This window comes from Odontesthes bonariensis, chromosome 13 (genome assembly GCF_027942865.1).
Source record: "Odontesthes bonariensis isolate fOdoBon6 chromosome 13, fOdoBon6.hap1, whole genome shotgun sequence".
In the NCBI taxonomy this organism is placed as follows: Eukaryota; Metazoa; Chordata; class Actinopteri; order Atheriniformes; family Atherinopsidae; genus Odontesthes; species Odontesthes bonariensis.
In genome coordinates this window covers 27,062,413-27,077,051 of record NC_134518.1, presented here as the reverse complement: position 1 = coordinate 27,077,051, position 14,639 = coordinate 27,062,413, and the positions used below count along the sequence as shown (strand labels likewise).

The following is a 14,639-nucleotide window of genomic DNA, read 5'->3' as shown; positions in this document are numbered from 1 at the left end:
ACCTAAGCCATGGAAACTTGGCTAACCAGTCTCAGGAGACAATGACTGTAACAAAAACTCTTTTAAAAAAAAAAAAAAGGTGTTTCATAACATCAGTGGTTGAGAAAGGAAATTAACTCAATTCAACTGTCAAGTAAGTAGCTTCTCCTTTGACTCCTTTGACCTCCAATCTAAGATTATATTGTCTCCTTAAGGTGATGAACTGTGACAACATGCTTGTTGTTCCTCTAATCTCATAACGTCATAACGATTTTTTTTTTACACTAGTGGCCTTTATGCGAAAGTTGCTTGACAGGAAATGGTTCAGAGAGCAAAAGAGAGGGGAAAGAGCAAAGGGGCCCCGAGCCGGTTCATGGAAATTTTGTGTTTTGTGATGAGACCAAGTTGCATATTGAGTTTACCCTAAACTCTATTTCCTTGAGACTAGAACTTTGGAAACTACTTTGCAGTTTGAGAACTCAAAGCTCTGAAGTCTCATATAGGTTTACTTGAAATTTAGATCAGCTTTTGCATGCAAGGTAATTCAAAGGAATAATAGAACATGTTTTACCTAAAAAAAATCAGTTGCACTATTTAGAATCTGTGTGTACTTTTGCTTTTTCATTGACTGAGCTCATTCATGTGACAAAACAGGAAGCTCCATCATGTCACCTCCCATATCCAGGCCAGTAACATGTAAAGATTCACAAATCATTTCAGTCACATTTTCATGATATATTTTTCAGCACAGTCAGACATTAACAAAATACTTTAAACTGATTTTATATTACTGATATAAGTGTTTTAAAGAGGTTCGACAAAAATAATGACAGGCTTCAAGGCATTAAGCTTGAGAAAAAACTATAAATGTAGTAAAGTGCAAATGAGAGTGGGATAATTTCCTAAAACATTAGAATAAAAAGACACATAAGATTATTTTTTTTTTTTTAATAAAACAAGCAGATTATTTGTTTTTGTTTTTCACAACTCTCTCTCAAAGTCCATCCATCCATCTATTTTCTATACCCGCTTAATCCGTCGGTCGGGTCACGGGGGACTGGAGCCTATCCCAGCAGTCATTGGGCGAGAGTGGATGGAGTGGAGTCGCAAGTCCATCACAGGGCCACACAGAGACAAACGAGACAAAAAACCACACACGCTCACACTCACTCCTAAGGACAATTTTAGAGTCACCAATTAACCAAACATGCATGTTTTTGGACAGTGGGAGGAAGCCGGAGTACCCGGAGAGAAGCCACGCATACACGGGGAGAACATGCAAACTTAAGAAGACTCATTCTATTTTATTTTTTTTTTTTTAACTCCCTTTAAAAGAGCAGATTATGTGATTTTGTTTTTCACAGCTCTCTCAAAGTTAAGATTGAACCTGCAACATTTATTATTTACTCATATTGTGAGTGTATATCAGAGTCTATTTTTGGCATTTATACATTTACAGAGAAACACCCTGATATATAACATGTGAATATACACTTTCTTCTGTCCTCAACTCTTTCTTCTTCTTTCCTCTTGTAGCTTTCCCTCCAGAGAAATGCAACGCAGCGTAGTTCAGATCACGTCCACCTTCAGTCTGTGCAGCAGATTAAATTTCATTTTAACTTCTTATTGTTACATCCAGCTGTAAGTAAATATTTCAGTGCAACAGCAAATTAGGTGATTTCATATCATTACTTACTAAATCGTCTTCTGGTTGGATCGAGTTGTCATGTCTTCCTTGTGAAGAGCTGTTTTCTCTCCCTGATAAATAATAAAATGAGAGTGTCATGTATTCATTCTGACTTTTCAGAGATGATTCAAAGCTGACTCAAAGTATAATTTAAAGTAGTTGATAACAGATTAAACTTTTATGAAAGAAACTTAGAACAAACATCAAAAAGCGGACTCAAATTGAGCCGATAAATTTAGTGACAATATGTTATACATCTACTCATATCTGTAATTTCATTCAATAACACGAAAAAGTTGTTTGTTCTGTCTTGGATACTAGGATTACCTTGAATAAAGTATTAAATTATTGATTTCAGTGAACAACACTTACCTTTATATTTTCCATTTGCTGCTCTTGGTGTTTTATAACAGATGAAAAAAACATTTACAATCACAGAAATGCCGAAGCAGATTGTTATGATCACCAGCACTTTGAATTCAGAACTTGTTTTCTCTGGAAAACAAAGAAAAAAATGAGTACATATCATTTACTTCTGAAAAAAAACTTGACTTGATTTCATTGGAAGATTTTTTTAAAATACCTCCAATATTGTACAAAAATCATACCAATCTCTGGTTTAGCCCCATTTCCAAAAAGTATCTCTCCACATGTGGCTACAGCACAGTAGTAAGTCCCAGCATCAGAGGAGCTGATGTTCTTAGAGAAGTGATACACACATCTCCTCTGAGTGGCAGCTCTCTTGTCACATTCATTACGTCCGTTTCCATCAGAGTAGATGATGTGTGGATGAGATTTATTTGATGCAGCCCTGAACCAGAACACACTGAGATCTCCTGAACACGTCTTGTTCTCAGAGTCAGAGAGGACTGAACACTGCAGACTCACTGAGTCTCCTGGACCAGCTGGATCTGATACTGCCGGCTGCTGGACAACAGTGTAGTTTGATGTTCTCTCAGAGTTTCCTGTATGATACAGAACACATTAGAAAAGTTTACTTAGTGTCATGCAAAAAGAGACAAATACAGACTTCTGGGTGTTTCCAGTTTGTGTTATCAAAATCGGGCATGTAAGTTGATGTGATAGTTTGCACATAAGCTATTCGTCCACTGATAAAAGCAAGTAATATACTTTATATAACGTACATCCAAATAAATTAATACTTGTATTATCTGATACAACTAATTGTCTTAATACTAGTAGTTGAGAACGTTTGTATCTTTAAAGGAATTCTAAAAAAAACTTGAATACATATTTACCTTTTAATGACAAATAAGTCCCACTCCAAGTAACAGCAGCATATTCAAAGATCGCACAGTGATACATTCCTTCATCTTCTTTACTTGTCCTCAGAATTGTCAGAGTGCTATTTTTCTCATTGTATAATGCCTCCAGTTTTGAAGCAGAAAACCCTGGTCCATATGAAGGCTTTATATTTTCCCGTAGCATCACAATGGATTTCAGAGTATCTCCTGCACTCTGCTTGTACCAGTGAAGTTTTTCATTACTCCACCTTTCATCGAGCAAAACACATGTCAAAGTCACAGGTTCCCCAAGTTGAACTGTGACCACTGGAACCAGTGAATCTGCATGAAAAAGAAAGAAGTTACAAGAGCTACTAAAAAGGATTACTCAAATTCAAATAATAAAGAGAATATCACATTTCTGTTCCTGTATATAACACTTACACCCTCGATGAAGAAGAAGCAGTGTAACCCATACCAGAATCATCGTGGCACTGTCTTCATTGGAAGACCAGCTTCTTAAGTGACAAAGGGAGGTGTGGTTATCCAGAGCATCAGAGGCGCCTGATTGGTTATCTCAGAATATACAATCAAAGTGTATTTCCTGTCACAATGATCTTTCCCTCTATGTATTCTGTTTGCTCTAATTATATTTTTTAAGCATCAGAATTAATCTGCGTCTGAGATCCATACACAGAAACACACACTTTTATTTTTTCATATGTGTGTTTGTGTATGTATATATGTATATATATATATATACATACTCATATACATATTTTTTTTTATTTTATTTATTATTTTTTTTTCCCTAGTCCTGTCCAGCATTATGGCAGCAGAATTGTAATCTGAATACCGTTTATGCTAAACACATTTGCTATGCCAAGGGAAGCTTTATGAATGTAAAGCTCCCCTTGACGCCCATCAACTCCTCATTTTTATTTATTTATTTTTGTTACAATATGATAATAGTGCTGAACCGGATTGGGGCACAGAGAGAGAGGGAGAGCTAAGAAGAGAAAAAAAGAACAGAAACATGAAGAGACAAACATTAAAAACAATGAAAAATCCAACAACCAGCTGCTATACCTGTAAAAACAAAACTGAAGACGATTCACGGCTTTTGTGGGGAATCCAACCTTAGAAGCACCAGGAGCACCTGTAAGCAGACAAGCAGAGAACAAAAAAACAAAAAAACACAAGCAGCAGCAATCTCATATAATACACAGGTGACCTTAAACCACAGGACAGCACAACAACTGCTTAGTGAGCATGCTACTGGGCTAATGAATGTGTGTGTTTGAGAGTGTGTGAGAGTGTGTGTGTGTGTGTGTGTGTGTGTGTGTGTGTGTGTGTGCGTGTGTGTGTGTGTGTGTGTGTGTGTGTGTGTGCATGAACATGCAATACACATAGATGGTCCCACATAATAACCATGCTTAATAGTGTCACAATCCCCCCCAGCAATCAGAAGCAGGCCGAGAGGGCCCCCAGACTCATATACATATTAATTTGTTGATGAAGATTCTCAGTCATGCAGGTCATGGTAATCATAAGAGCTCTAATAAGGGTAACTGGACTTATTGGATCTTGAAGACGCTTCGAGGACGATGACGAGGAGTATCAGCTTATAAGCACAGAGGGTTGTTACAGTCACATGTGTCACCGATCCCCCTGACTAATGTGGATATCGTTACTCATTATCACCCCTGAATTGTTTACCTGCCTGAAAAGGTGAGTTTTGGTCACAGGACCTAAGGTGTGAATGGTTGTCAAACTGCCTAGAGAGGAGAGACAATTCTGCATTGTAGGTGCTGAGACCACTTCCTCTGTTGAAATGTTTTTTAGATTAAACTTTAGATTAGATTGGATTAAATTAGATTCAAAAGTGTGGTGTTGTGTGGTTTAAAGGGATAGTTCGCCTATTTTGACATGAAGCTGTATGACATCCCATACTAGCAATATTGTGCATGAACATTGACTTACCCCCTGCTGCGTCCTGTGAGCCGAGTTCCGGCCTCGTTTTGGTGTTGACGAAGGTAGTCCGGCAAGTTGGCTGGGGTAAGCCACTCCTGTTTTCACGGTGTTTACTGCTCGGAAGCAGGGGACTGCTCGGTCTGCACTTCGTTCTGCACGGTCTAGGCGCGGCTGTCGGCAGCACACAGTGATGTGAAGGGAGAGAAAATAGCGCCAAGCGATTGTGAGGTCTGACTTTTTCCTGGAGAACGATTTTGTGATGCAAATGTATTACTCTTTTGAACGCATATTGTTTTGAGAAGCAAAACGCTTTATTTTTTTTACCCTAGCCAACTAGCCGGACTACCTTCGTCAACACCAAAACGAGGCCGGAACTCGGCTCACAGGACGCAGCAGGGGGTAAGAAGATGTTCATGCATGATATTGCTAGTATGGGATGTCATACAGCTATCATACGCATAGATTTTTGCATTTACAGACAATTATCTTTTTGAGCGGCACCATCAGAATTTTGTTGGGACAAAAGAAAAAAAGACATAAAAGACAAATAAATATTTGTATGAATAGGCTTAAAAAAGACATATATAGGCCTATTATATTTTATAAAGACAATTGTCTTAGGGGTGGACTCCCTCCAGGGATTCCCTCAGCCACTGGCCTTCCGTTAAGAGGTGGCTCAGTAGAAGTCTGTGTTAGTTTAAATAGGCTTAATTATTTAACAGAACATGATATAGATGAGAAGACATAGTTTATGTGTGTGAAAACAGCATTATGTTGGTGATAAAATAACTGCACAGTCAAATAGCCAATTAATATTTACTTTACAGTGTTAAACATGATCAAAATGAGGTACCTCCATGCCGAGGTCTCCCCTGTTTGAACAATGGGCCTCATGCAAGAACATTTTCATATTTTTATTCTAAATTTCTCTCACTTTTTTCGTAAGAAGGTCTCGTACTAACACGCCACGTCAGATTCAACAAGCGCTCTTAACTTCGGAAAAAGTGTGTAAATTACCTGCATAAATGATGAATCACACCTGTGCGTATCTAAGTTCACGTGCACGAGGATAGTAGATTTGCATACTCCACGCCCTAAATTATACCATATAAGGCTGTGCTTCCTCGCTCCTGTGCCAGGAAGTGTTGAGTGTTGAGTCATGAGAATGGCATCAAGGCGCAAAAAGAACAACTTTAGGAGCTCTGAGATTGAAGTTCTGCTTTCAGAGATCCAAAAAGGAAAATCTGTCATTTTTACCAGTGTCAGCAGTGGAATTACAGGACCTGCTAAAGCGAAGAAATGGGAAGCAATTAGGAGTGCTGTTAATACCATGTCACCGAAATAAAAAAATAAATGGTTTGATATGAAAATGGCTTAAAAAAAAACGTCTCGCCCTGGGCAGGCGCTCGATGACTGCAACTAAAGCCGTGCAATCAGTTGTTGCCTCATCATGATGGCACTTTGATGGGGTGGTCCATGAGGGGGGGTCTTCTGGCACCACACTTTCTGGTCTGCCTGGGCTGGTTCAGGTGGAGACCCTCGTTCATGGCAATATTGCGCCATGAACGAGGTATCGAGACACACCCACCTGGCCTTCAGCTCAGTGCGCTCCACGACAGCACGGGTGTTTTGATGCGTATATGTGTCTCGTGCTCCAATTATGATTGGCAGTCCAGCCACGGCATGAAAGTCCCTCTTAATTTGTACTTGTTGGACAGCAGTGTATGGAAATTTGATGTACCATGGGTGATAAACTGATGAGAGCTTTGATGACCAAGGGGAGCGCACGACTCACAGAGGACTGGGACACCCCAGATCTGTCTCCAGTCTCCCTCTGAAAGGTTCCAGTGGCCAAAAATCCAAGGGTGGTGAGGACCTGGGCATGTGGTGGAATTGGGTTTGATCGGCGTGTTTTTCTCTGGAGTCGTGGCTCTAGCAAGCTGCATATTTGTAGCAGCACAGTCCTTGGGAATCTTAATCGCGATGTCAGCCATTCGTCTGTCTCCGCAAGGATATCTACACGCTCTCTTCAAGAGCCTGACGCGCTAAGGCATCCAAAAGTAGCAAGACACCAGCTGCATTTCCCGTTACAGATTCAAATGAACCTTCAATTAGTGCACAATTTAAGTCAAACAAGATAATGTCAGCATAATTATGGGGTATAATGTATATTTATTTATGTTGTCTTCAAAGTAATTAAATATACAATCCATTAGTCAAGCAAACTTGATTGGAATAACAGCGGACTATTTTACGAAACTCCTACGACAGGTCTGGATCACTCGTAAATTCTGTTCGTACCTGAAAGAAAACGTAAAATACGAAAAGATTGGTGACTGGGTAAATTCTCTTACATCACTCGTACGGACGTTTTTTTTTAATTTTTTATTTTTGTTTAACTTTTTTATTGCTTTTATGGGGGGGGGGGGGTAGACGGTTACTTGGTACATTCATAACAAGCTCTGGTACATGTGAATAACTGCATATAGTCCATTGAGTCCATCATTTCAGTCCAAATGCCAAGGTTTGGCCCGCAAGGATATTACAGGAAACAAGACATGCAGTGACATAGAAATAAAACACACTCAACTAAGCAGAAGCACATAAGAAAAAAAATACAACAAAAAACACACACAACACCACATACACATATGTAAACTCACTGAAGGTGAGATTGACCGTTTAAATCTTTAATTCTAACAAGAAATGTTTGCCATTTTTGTAACGTGGAAGGCATGGCTTTGTTTACTCTAGCTGTGTGATATTCTAAATGAACAATATTGTCCAAGTAGTTAATCCAAAGTTTACGAGGTGGAACCTGGGGGTTAATCCATAGATGTAAAATTACCTTTTTGGCGGCTGTAAAGCCTGTCATCAGCATTCTCTGTTGGATAATGGAATACTCTAGATCGGTGAGATCGTTCAAAAGGCAAATGTGTGGTATTTTTGGGAAATTGATGTCCAGCAGTTTCGAGAGGTCCTTTACTACACTAGACCACAGATCTGCAATTATAGGACACTCCCAAAACATATGTAAAAACGTGCCAGGTAAGCATTACAGATGTTACAAATAGAGCTTGGGGCACGGTTCATCTGGAAGTTTCTGTAAGGGGTTGCATATGCTCTATGGATAGTTTTGTAATGGATCAGCTGGTGAGCTAGGTTATTTGAGCTTCGAGAGAGATTTATCCATATTTCATCCCAGTCCAGTTCTTGATTGTATGTGGAACGTACGGACGATTTAAGAACAAATCTGTGCGTACGAACGGTTCTTGCATGAGGCCCATTGTTTTTATATTTCATCTTAAACTGGTGCCAAGTGCGCTTCTCCCCCTCGAGATTGCACCTAAATGAAATAAATGAATGGGCTACCATTCAAGCAGTTTTCCCCTGTAATATTGTGATTGCAAAGGACTACATTTAAACTTACACTTTTGCTGCTGCAGCGGTGCACTTATTTCTAAAAATGTATTAAAACTCGCCATATGAGCGCATTAAGATTTGGTGGTGAAATCTGAAAAGTTGGTGAAAAACGTAGCCCCTCCTCTTCCCCGTTGCCATGGTGACTCGTCGAATCGGGGCTCCATTGATGCTGGCTTTTTAAAGTTGTGGCGCACACGCAAAACTCAAGGTGAACTTACTCAGAGTTGATTAAACTCACTCAAATCAGCGTTTCTGGAACCGAAAACTCTGAGTTTTCTATCTCAGAGTAGATCAACTCAGAGGTCAGGAATAGACTCAGAGTTGATTCAACCTGCTTTGTGAAACGGACCCCTGAAGAGGTGGTTCTGCTATGTTGTGCCATGCGCTTGTGGATCCGTTGTTTGGTCTCTCCCATATAGAGGTCTGCACACTCTTTGCTGCACTGCACTGCATACACGACACCACTCAGTTTTTGTTTGGGTGTTTGGTCCTTTGGGTGGACCAGTCTTTGACTGAGGGTGCTTTTGCGTTTGAAGTGCACTGTAATGTTTGGAGGAGGTCCTTCTAAGTTTCTCTGAGACTTCTGCCACATATGGAATAACAACATGTTTGCGCCTGTTCTTCTTAGCTTCTCTGTCAATGTGGTTTGGTCCAGTTGTCTTCACTGATTTGACAAAAGCCCAGTTAGGATATCCACAGGTTTGAAGAGCTTTCTTGAAGTGGTGATGTTCATTTTGTTTCCTCTCAGCCTAAGTAGGTACACTCTCAGCCCGGTGGTGTAGAGTGGTGATGACGGCCAATTTGGTTTCTGGTGGATGAGGGTCAAAAAGCAGGTACTGTTCAGTGTGTGTGGGTTTCCTGTAGACCTCAGTGTTAAGACTTCCATCTTATTTAATGTACACAGCAAAGTCCAAAAAAATATATGTATTCATTTTAAGGAAGTAAGATAAAATGAAAGATTGACACAAATCTATTGGGGTACAATAATTACAAAAAGTTTGGAGGTTCAGTAATCAGAATAAAGTGTGTGCACAAATAATAAGAATAGAGTCAGTTAGATTGATGCTGCATCAAGGTGGAACGTGACATGATGCAAGACAGAAAAGGCCCACAGTCTAGATTTGGACATTCTTAAATGTTTCATACGTCAGGGTACAAACAAACGTCCTCTTTGGTTATTTTGATATATATTTTGGTATATCTCCTGCTGCTTGTAGAGATGCTTGTTTTGAAAATGCTTCCTATGGGTCTTGTTTAACACCCAAAGGAACTTGTGGTTTTGAGGTTATCTATTCAATAAAAGGTCATTAAATTAACCATCAACTACCTGACTAACATTCAATAGCAGAAACACATGCAGATGCCTGGACTGGTAGCTCCCTCGTTTTTTACTGCATTTATGTTTTAATTTACTATTTTAATTTGGATTTTTACTGAGTTGTGGATTACTTGTGGCTACTTAAGACAGAAGTGCCCTCAGCACTGAGAAAGGGGGCTCGAGGATTGGATGAAGGGAAAGAAACCATCCGACATTCTGGCAGCAATAAATTTCTCATTGGTCAGTGAGACCAGGAGGGCAACCAAATCAGAGAAAAGAGAAGAAAGCCACAATATAAGTGAAGTTATGTATCTAACTTTTTGTTTTTGGTGCACCGCCACAATTGGTACTGCATCAAATTGGTCATTAGGTGGAGGTAAAAAGTTTATCTTTATTTAAATCACACCACAAACCAAATTTGAACAAATTCATTCATTCCATCAAGAAAATGTCTGTCTCCATCAGTCATGAATGACATGTTCATAAGATTTGTGATTTCTACAGATGTCTTTGTCTTTTTTCAGTGTCTGCAATTATACCAGCGATTTGGGCACATGTTATGGCATTGCTCTTTGTCATGCTTACATTCAATAGTTTATTTTTCAAGTTATTGATTTGTGACTTGTATTCTGTAGAAAATAATTCCTTCTTTGGCAATATGAGGACTTTTACATTTAATTACTATCTCTGACTTGTTGCTTCAATTTGCTGCTATCTGATGCAGCTGAGGGAGGCCACCCTGTTTGTCAGACTGTTGTCACTATAGCCAATGTGTTAACATGAGAATTTGTGGGTTATTTTCAGCATTTCAGTTCTGAATGTTGGCGCAATGACAACAAACCCACGGATACTGGCCATGCTTTGGCTGTATTATTTATAAGAAATATAATACATCACACTGGACATTTTGTTATACCTAAGCCATGGAAACTTGGCTAACCAGTCTCAGGAGACAATGACTGTAACAAAAACTCTTTTAAAAAAAAAAGATGTTTCATAACATCAGTGGTTGAGAAAGGAAATTAACTCAATTTGACTGTCAAGTAAGTAGCTTCTCCTTTGACTCCTTTGACCTCCAATCTAAGATTATATTGTCTCCTAAAGGTGATGAACTGTGACAACATGCTTGTTGTTCCTCTAATCTCATAACGTCATCTCTTTTTTTTCTATTAAAGGATTTTTTTTTTTACACAAGTGGCCTTTATAAGAAAGTTACTTGACAGGAAATGGTGCAGAGAGCAAAAGAGAGGGGAAAGAGCAAAGGGGCTCCGAGCCAGTTCATGGAAATTTTGTGTTTTGTGATGAGACCAAGTTGCATATTGAGTTTAAACTCTATTTCCTTGAGACTAGAACTTTGGAAACTACTTTGCAGTTTGAGAACTCAAAGCTCTGAAGTCTCATATAGCTTTACTTGAAATTTAGATCAGCTTTTGCATGCAAGGTAATTCAAAGGAATAATAGAACATGTTTTACCTAAAAAAAATCAGTTGCACTATTAAGAATCTGTGTGTACGGTTGCTTTTTCATTGACTGAGCTCATTCATGTGACAAAACATGAAGCTCCATCATGTCACCTCCCATATCCAGGCCAGTAACATGTAAAGATTCACAAATCATTTCAGTCACATTTTCATGATATATTGTTCAGCACAGTCAGACTTTAACAAAATACTTTAAACTGATTTTATATTACTGATATAAGTGTTTTAAAGAGGTTCAACAACAAAAATGACAGGCTTCAAGGCATTAAGCTTGAGAAAAAACTATAAATGTGGTAAAGTGCAAATGAGAGTGGGATAATTTCCTAAGACATTAGAATAAGAAGACTCATCCATCCATCTATTTTCTAAACCCGCTTAATCCGTCGGTCGGGTCGCCGGGGCCTGGAGCCTATCCCAGCGTTCATCGCAAGAGGCGGGGTACATCACAGGGCCACACAGAGACAAACGAGACAAACAACCACACATGCTCACACTCACTCCTAAGGACATTTTTAAAGTCACCAATTAACCTAACATGCATGTTTTTGGACAGTGGGAGGAAGCCGGAGTACCCGGAGAGAACCCACACATACACACGGAGAACATGCAAACTTAAGACTCATTCTATTTATATTTAATTTTTTTTTAATTCCCTTTAAAAGAGCAGATTATGTGATTTTGTTTTTCACAGCTCTCTCAAAGTTAAGATTGAACCTGCAACATTTATTATTTACTCATATTGTGAGTGTATATCAGAGTCTTTTTCGGCATTTATACATTTACAGAGAAACACCCTGATATATAACATGTGAATATACACTTTCTTCTGCCGTCAACTCTTTCTTCTTCTTTCCTCTTGTAGCTTTCCCTCCAGAGAAATGCAACGCAGCGTAGTTCAGATCACGTCCACCTTCAGTCTGTGCAGCAGATTAAATTTCATTTTAACTTCTTATTGTTACATCCAGCTGTAAGTAAATATTTCAGTGCAACAGCAAGTTAGGTGATTTCATATCATTACTTACTAAGTCATTTTCTGGTTGGATCGAGTTGTCATGTCTTCCTTGTGAAGAGCTGTTTTCTCTCCCTGATAAATAATAAAATGAGAGTGTCATGTATTCATTCTGACTTTTCAGAGAGGATTCAAAGCTGACTCAAAGTATAATTTAAAGCAGTTGATAACAGATTAAACTTTTATGAAAGAAACTTAGAACAAACATCAAAAAGCGGACTCAAATTGAGTCGATAAATTTAGTGACAATATGTTTTACATCTACTCATATCTGTAATTTCATTCAATAACACGAAAAAGTTGTTTGTTCTGTCTTGTATACTAGGATTACCTTCAATAAAGTATTACATTATTCAAGGTTCAGTGAACAACACTTACCTTTATATTTTCCATTTGCTGCTCTTGTTGTTTTATAACAGATGAAAAAAACATTTACAATCACAGAAATGCCGAAGCAGATTGTTATGATCACCAGCACTTTGAATTCAGAACTTGTTTTCTCTGGAAAACAAAGAAAAAAATGAGTACATATCATTTACTTCTGGAAAAAAACTTGACATGATTTCATTGGAAGATTTTTAAAAAATACCTCCAATATTGTACAAAAATCCTACCAATCTCTGGTTTAGCCCCATTTCCAAAAAGTATCTCTCCACATGTGGCCACAGCACAGTAGTAAGTCCCAGCATCAGAGGAGCTGATGTTCTTAGAGAAGTGATGCACACATCTCCTCTGAGTGGCAGCTCTCTTGTCACATTCATTACGTCCGTTTCCATCAGAGTAGATGATGTGTGGATGAGATTTATTTGATGCAGCTCTGAACCAGAACACACTGAGATCTCCTGAACACGTCTTGTTCTCAGAGTCAGAGAGGACTGAACACTGCAGACTCACTGAGTCTCCTGGACCAGCTGGATCTGATACTGCCGGCTGCTGGACAACAATGTAGTTTGACGTCCTCTCAGTGTTTCCTGTATAAAAAAGAACACATTAGAAAAACTTATTTAGTGTCATACAAAAAGAGACTAATACAGACTTCTGGGTGTTTCCAGTTTGTGTAAACAAAATGCATGTAAGTTGATGTGATAGTTTGCACATAAGCTATTCGTCCACTGATAAAAGCAAGTAATATACTTTATATAACGTACATCCAAATAAATTAATACTCGTATTAACTGATACAACTAATTGTCTTAATACTAGTAGTTGAGAACATTTGTATCTTTAAAGGAATTTAAAAAAAACTTGAATACATAGATAACATATTTACCTTTTAATGACAAATAAGTCCCACTCCAAGTAACATCAGTCCATTGAAAGAGTGCACAGTGATACATTCCTTCATCTTCTTTACTTGTCCTCAAAATTGTCAGAGTGCTATTTTTCTCATTGTATAATGCCTCCAGTTTTGAAGCAGAAAACCCTGGTCCATATGAAGGCTTTACATTTTTCCACAGCATCACAATTGATTTCAGAGTATCTCCTGCACTCTGCTTGTACCAGTGAAGTTTTTCAGTACTCCACCTTTCGTCGGGCAAAACACATGTCAAAGTCACAGGTTCCCCGAGTTGAACTGTGACCACTGGAACCAGTGAATCTGCATGAAAAAGAAAGAAGTTACAAGAGCTACTAAAAAGGATTACTCAAATTCAAATAATACAGAGAATAGCACATTTCTGTTCCTGTATATAGCACTTACACCCTCGATGAAGAAGAAGCAGTGTAACCCATACCAGAATCATCTTGACACTGTCTTCATTGGAAGACCAGCTTCTTAAGTGACAAAGGGAGGTGTGGTTATCCAGAGCATCAGAGGCGCCTGATTGGTTATCTCAGAATATACAATCAAAGTGTATTTCCTGTCACAATGATCTTTCCCTCTATGTATTCTGTTTGCTCTAATTATATTTTTTAAGCAACAGAATTAATCTGCGTCTGAGATCCATTCACAGAAACACACACTTTTATTTTTTCTTATGTGTGTTTGTGTATATATTTATATATGTATACATACATACACATATACATATTAATTTGTTGATGAAGATTCTCAGTCATCCAGGTCATGGTAATCATAAGAGCTCCAATAAGGGTAACTGGACTTCTTATTGGATCTTGAAGAAGTTTCACTTCTCATCCAAAAGGCTTCTTCAGTTCTAAACTACATGACGAGGAGTATCAGCTTATAAGCACAGAGGGTTGTTACAGTCACATGTGTCACTGATCCCCCTGACCAATGTGCATATTCTTACTCATTATCACCCCTGAATTGTTTACCTGCCTGAAAAGGTGAGTTTTGGTCACAGGACCTAAGGTGTGAATGGTTGTCAAACTGCCTAGAGAGGAGAGACAATTCTGCATTGTAGGTGCTGAGACCACTTCCTCTGTTGAAATGTTTTTTAGATTGTGAGGTCTGACATTTTACTGGAGAACGATTTTGTGATGCAAATGTATTACTCTGTTGAACGCATTTTGTTTTGAGAAGCAAAACGCTTTATTTTTTTTACCCTAGCCAACTAGCCGG

General features: G+C 38.6%; 2 protein-coding genes across 2 annotated transcripts; both read right to left on the bottom strand.

Moving 5' to 3' along the window:
* Nucleotides 1–1,516: 1,516 nt before the first annotated feature.
* On the bottom strand, nt 1,517–3,192 carry LOC142397368 (uncharacterized). The gene is made up of 4 exons (XM_075480721.1): nt 2,926–3,192; nt 2,275–2,631; nt 2,039–2,161; nt 1,517–1,737 (listed from the first exon to the last, which is right to left on the bottom strand). The coding sequence occupies exons 1-4, from the start codon at nt 3,113–3,115 to the stop codon at nt 1,634–1,636; spliced, it is 774 nt and encodes a 257-aa protein (XP_075336836.1). The 5' UTR covers nt 3,116–3,192; the 3' UTR covers nt 1,517–1,633.
* An 8,693-nt stretch (nt 3,193–11,885) lies between these two features.
* On the bottom strand, nt 11,886–13,857 carry LOC142397172 (uncharacterized). Its single transcript, XM_075480516.1, has 6 exons — nt 13,815–13,857; nt 13,386–13,712; nt 12,730–13,086; nt 12,494–12,616; nt 12,129–12,190; nt 11,886–12,023 (listed from the first exon to the last, which is right to left on the bottom strand). The coding sequence occupies exons 1-6, from the start codon at nt 13,855–13,857 to the stop codon at nt 11,886–11,888; spliced, it is 1,050 nt and encodes a 349-aa protein (XP_075336631.1).
* Between the last annotated feature and the right edge of the window lie 782 nt (nt 13,858–14,639).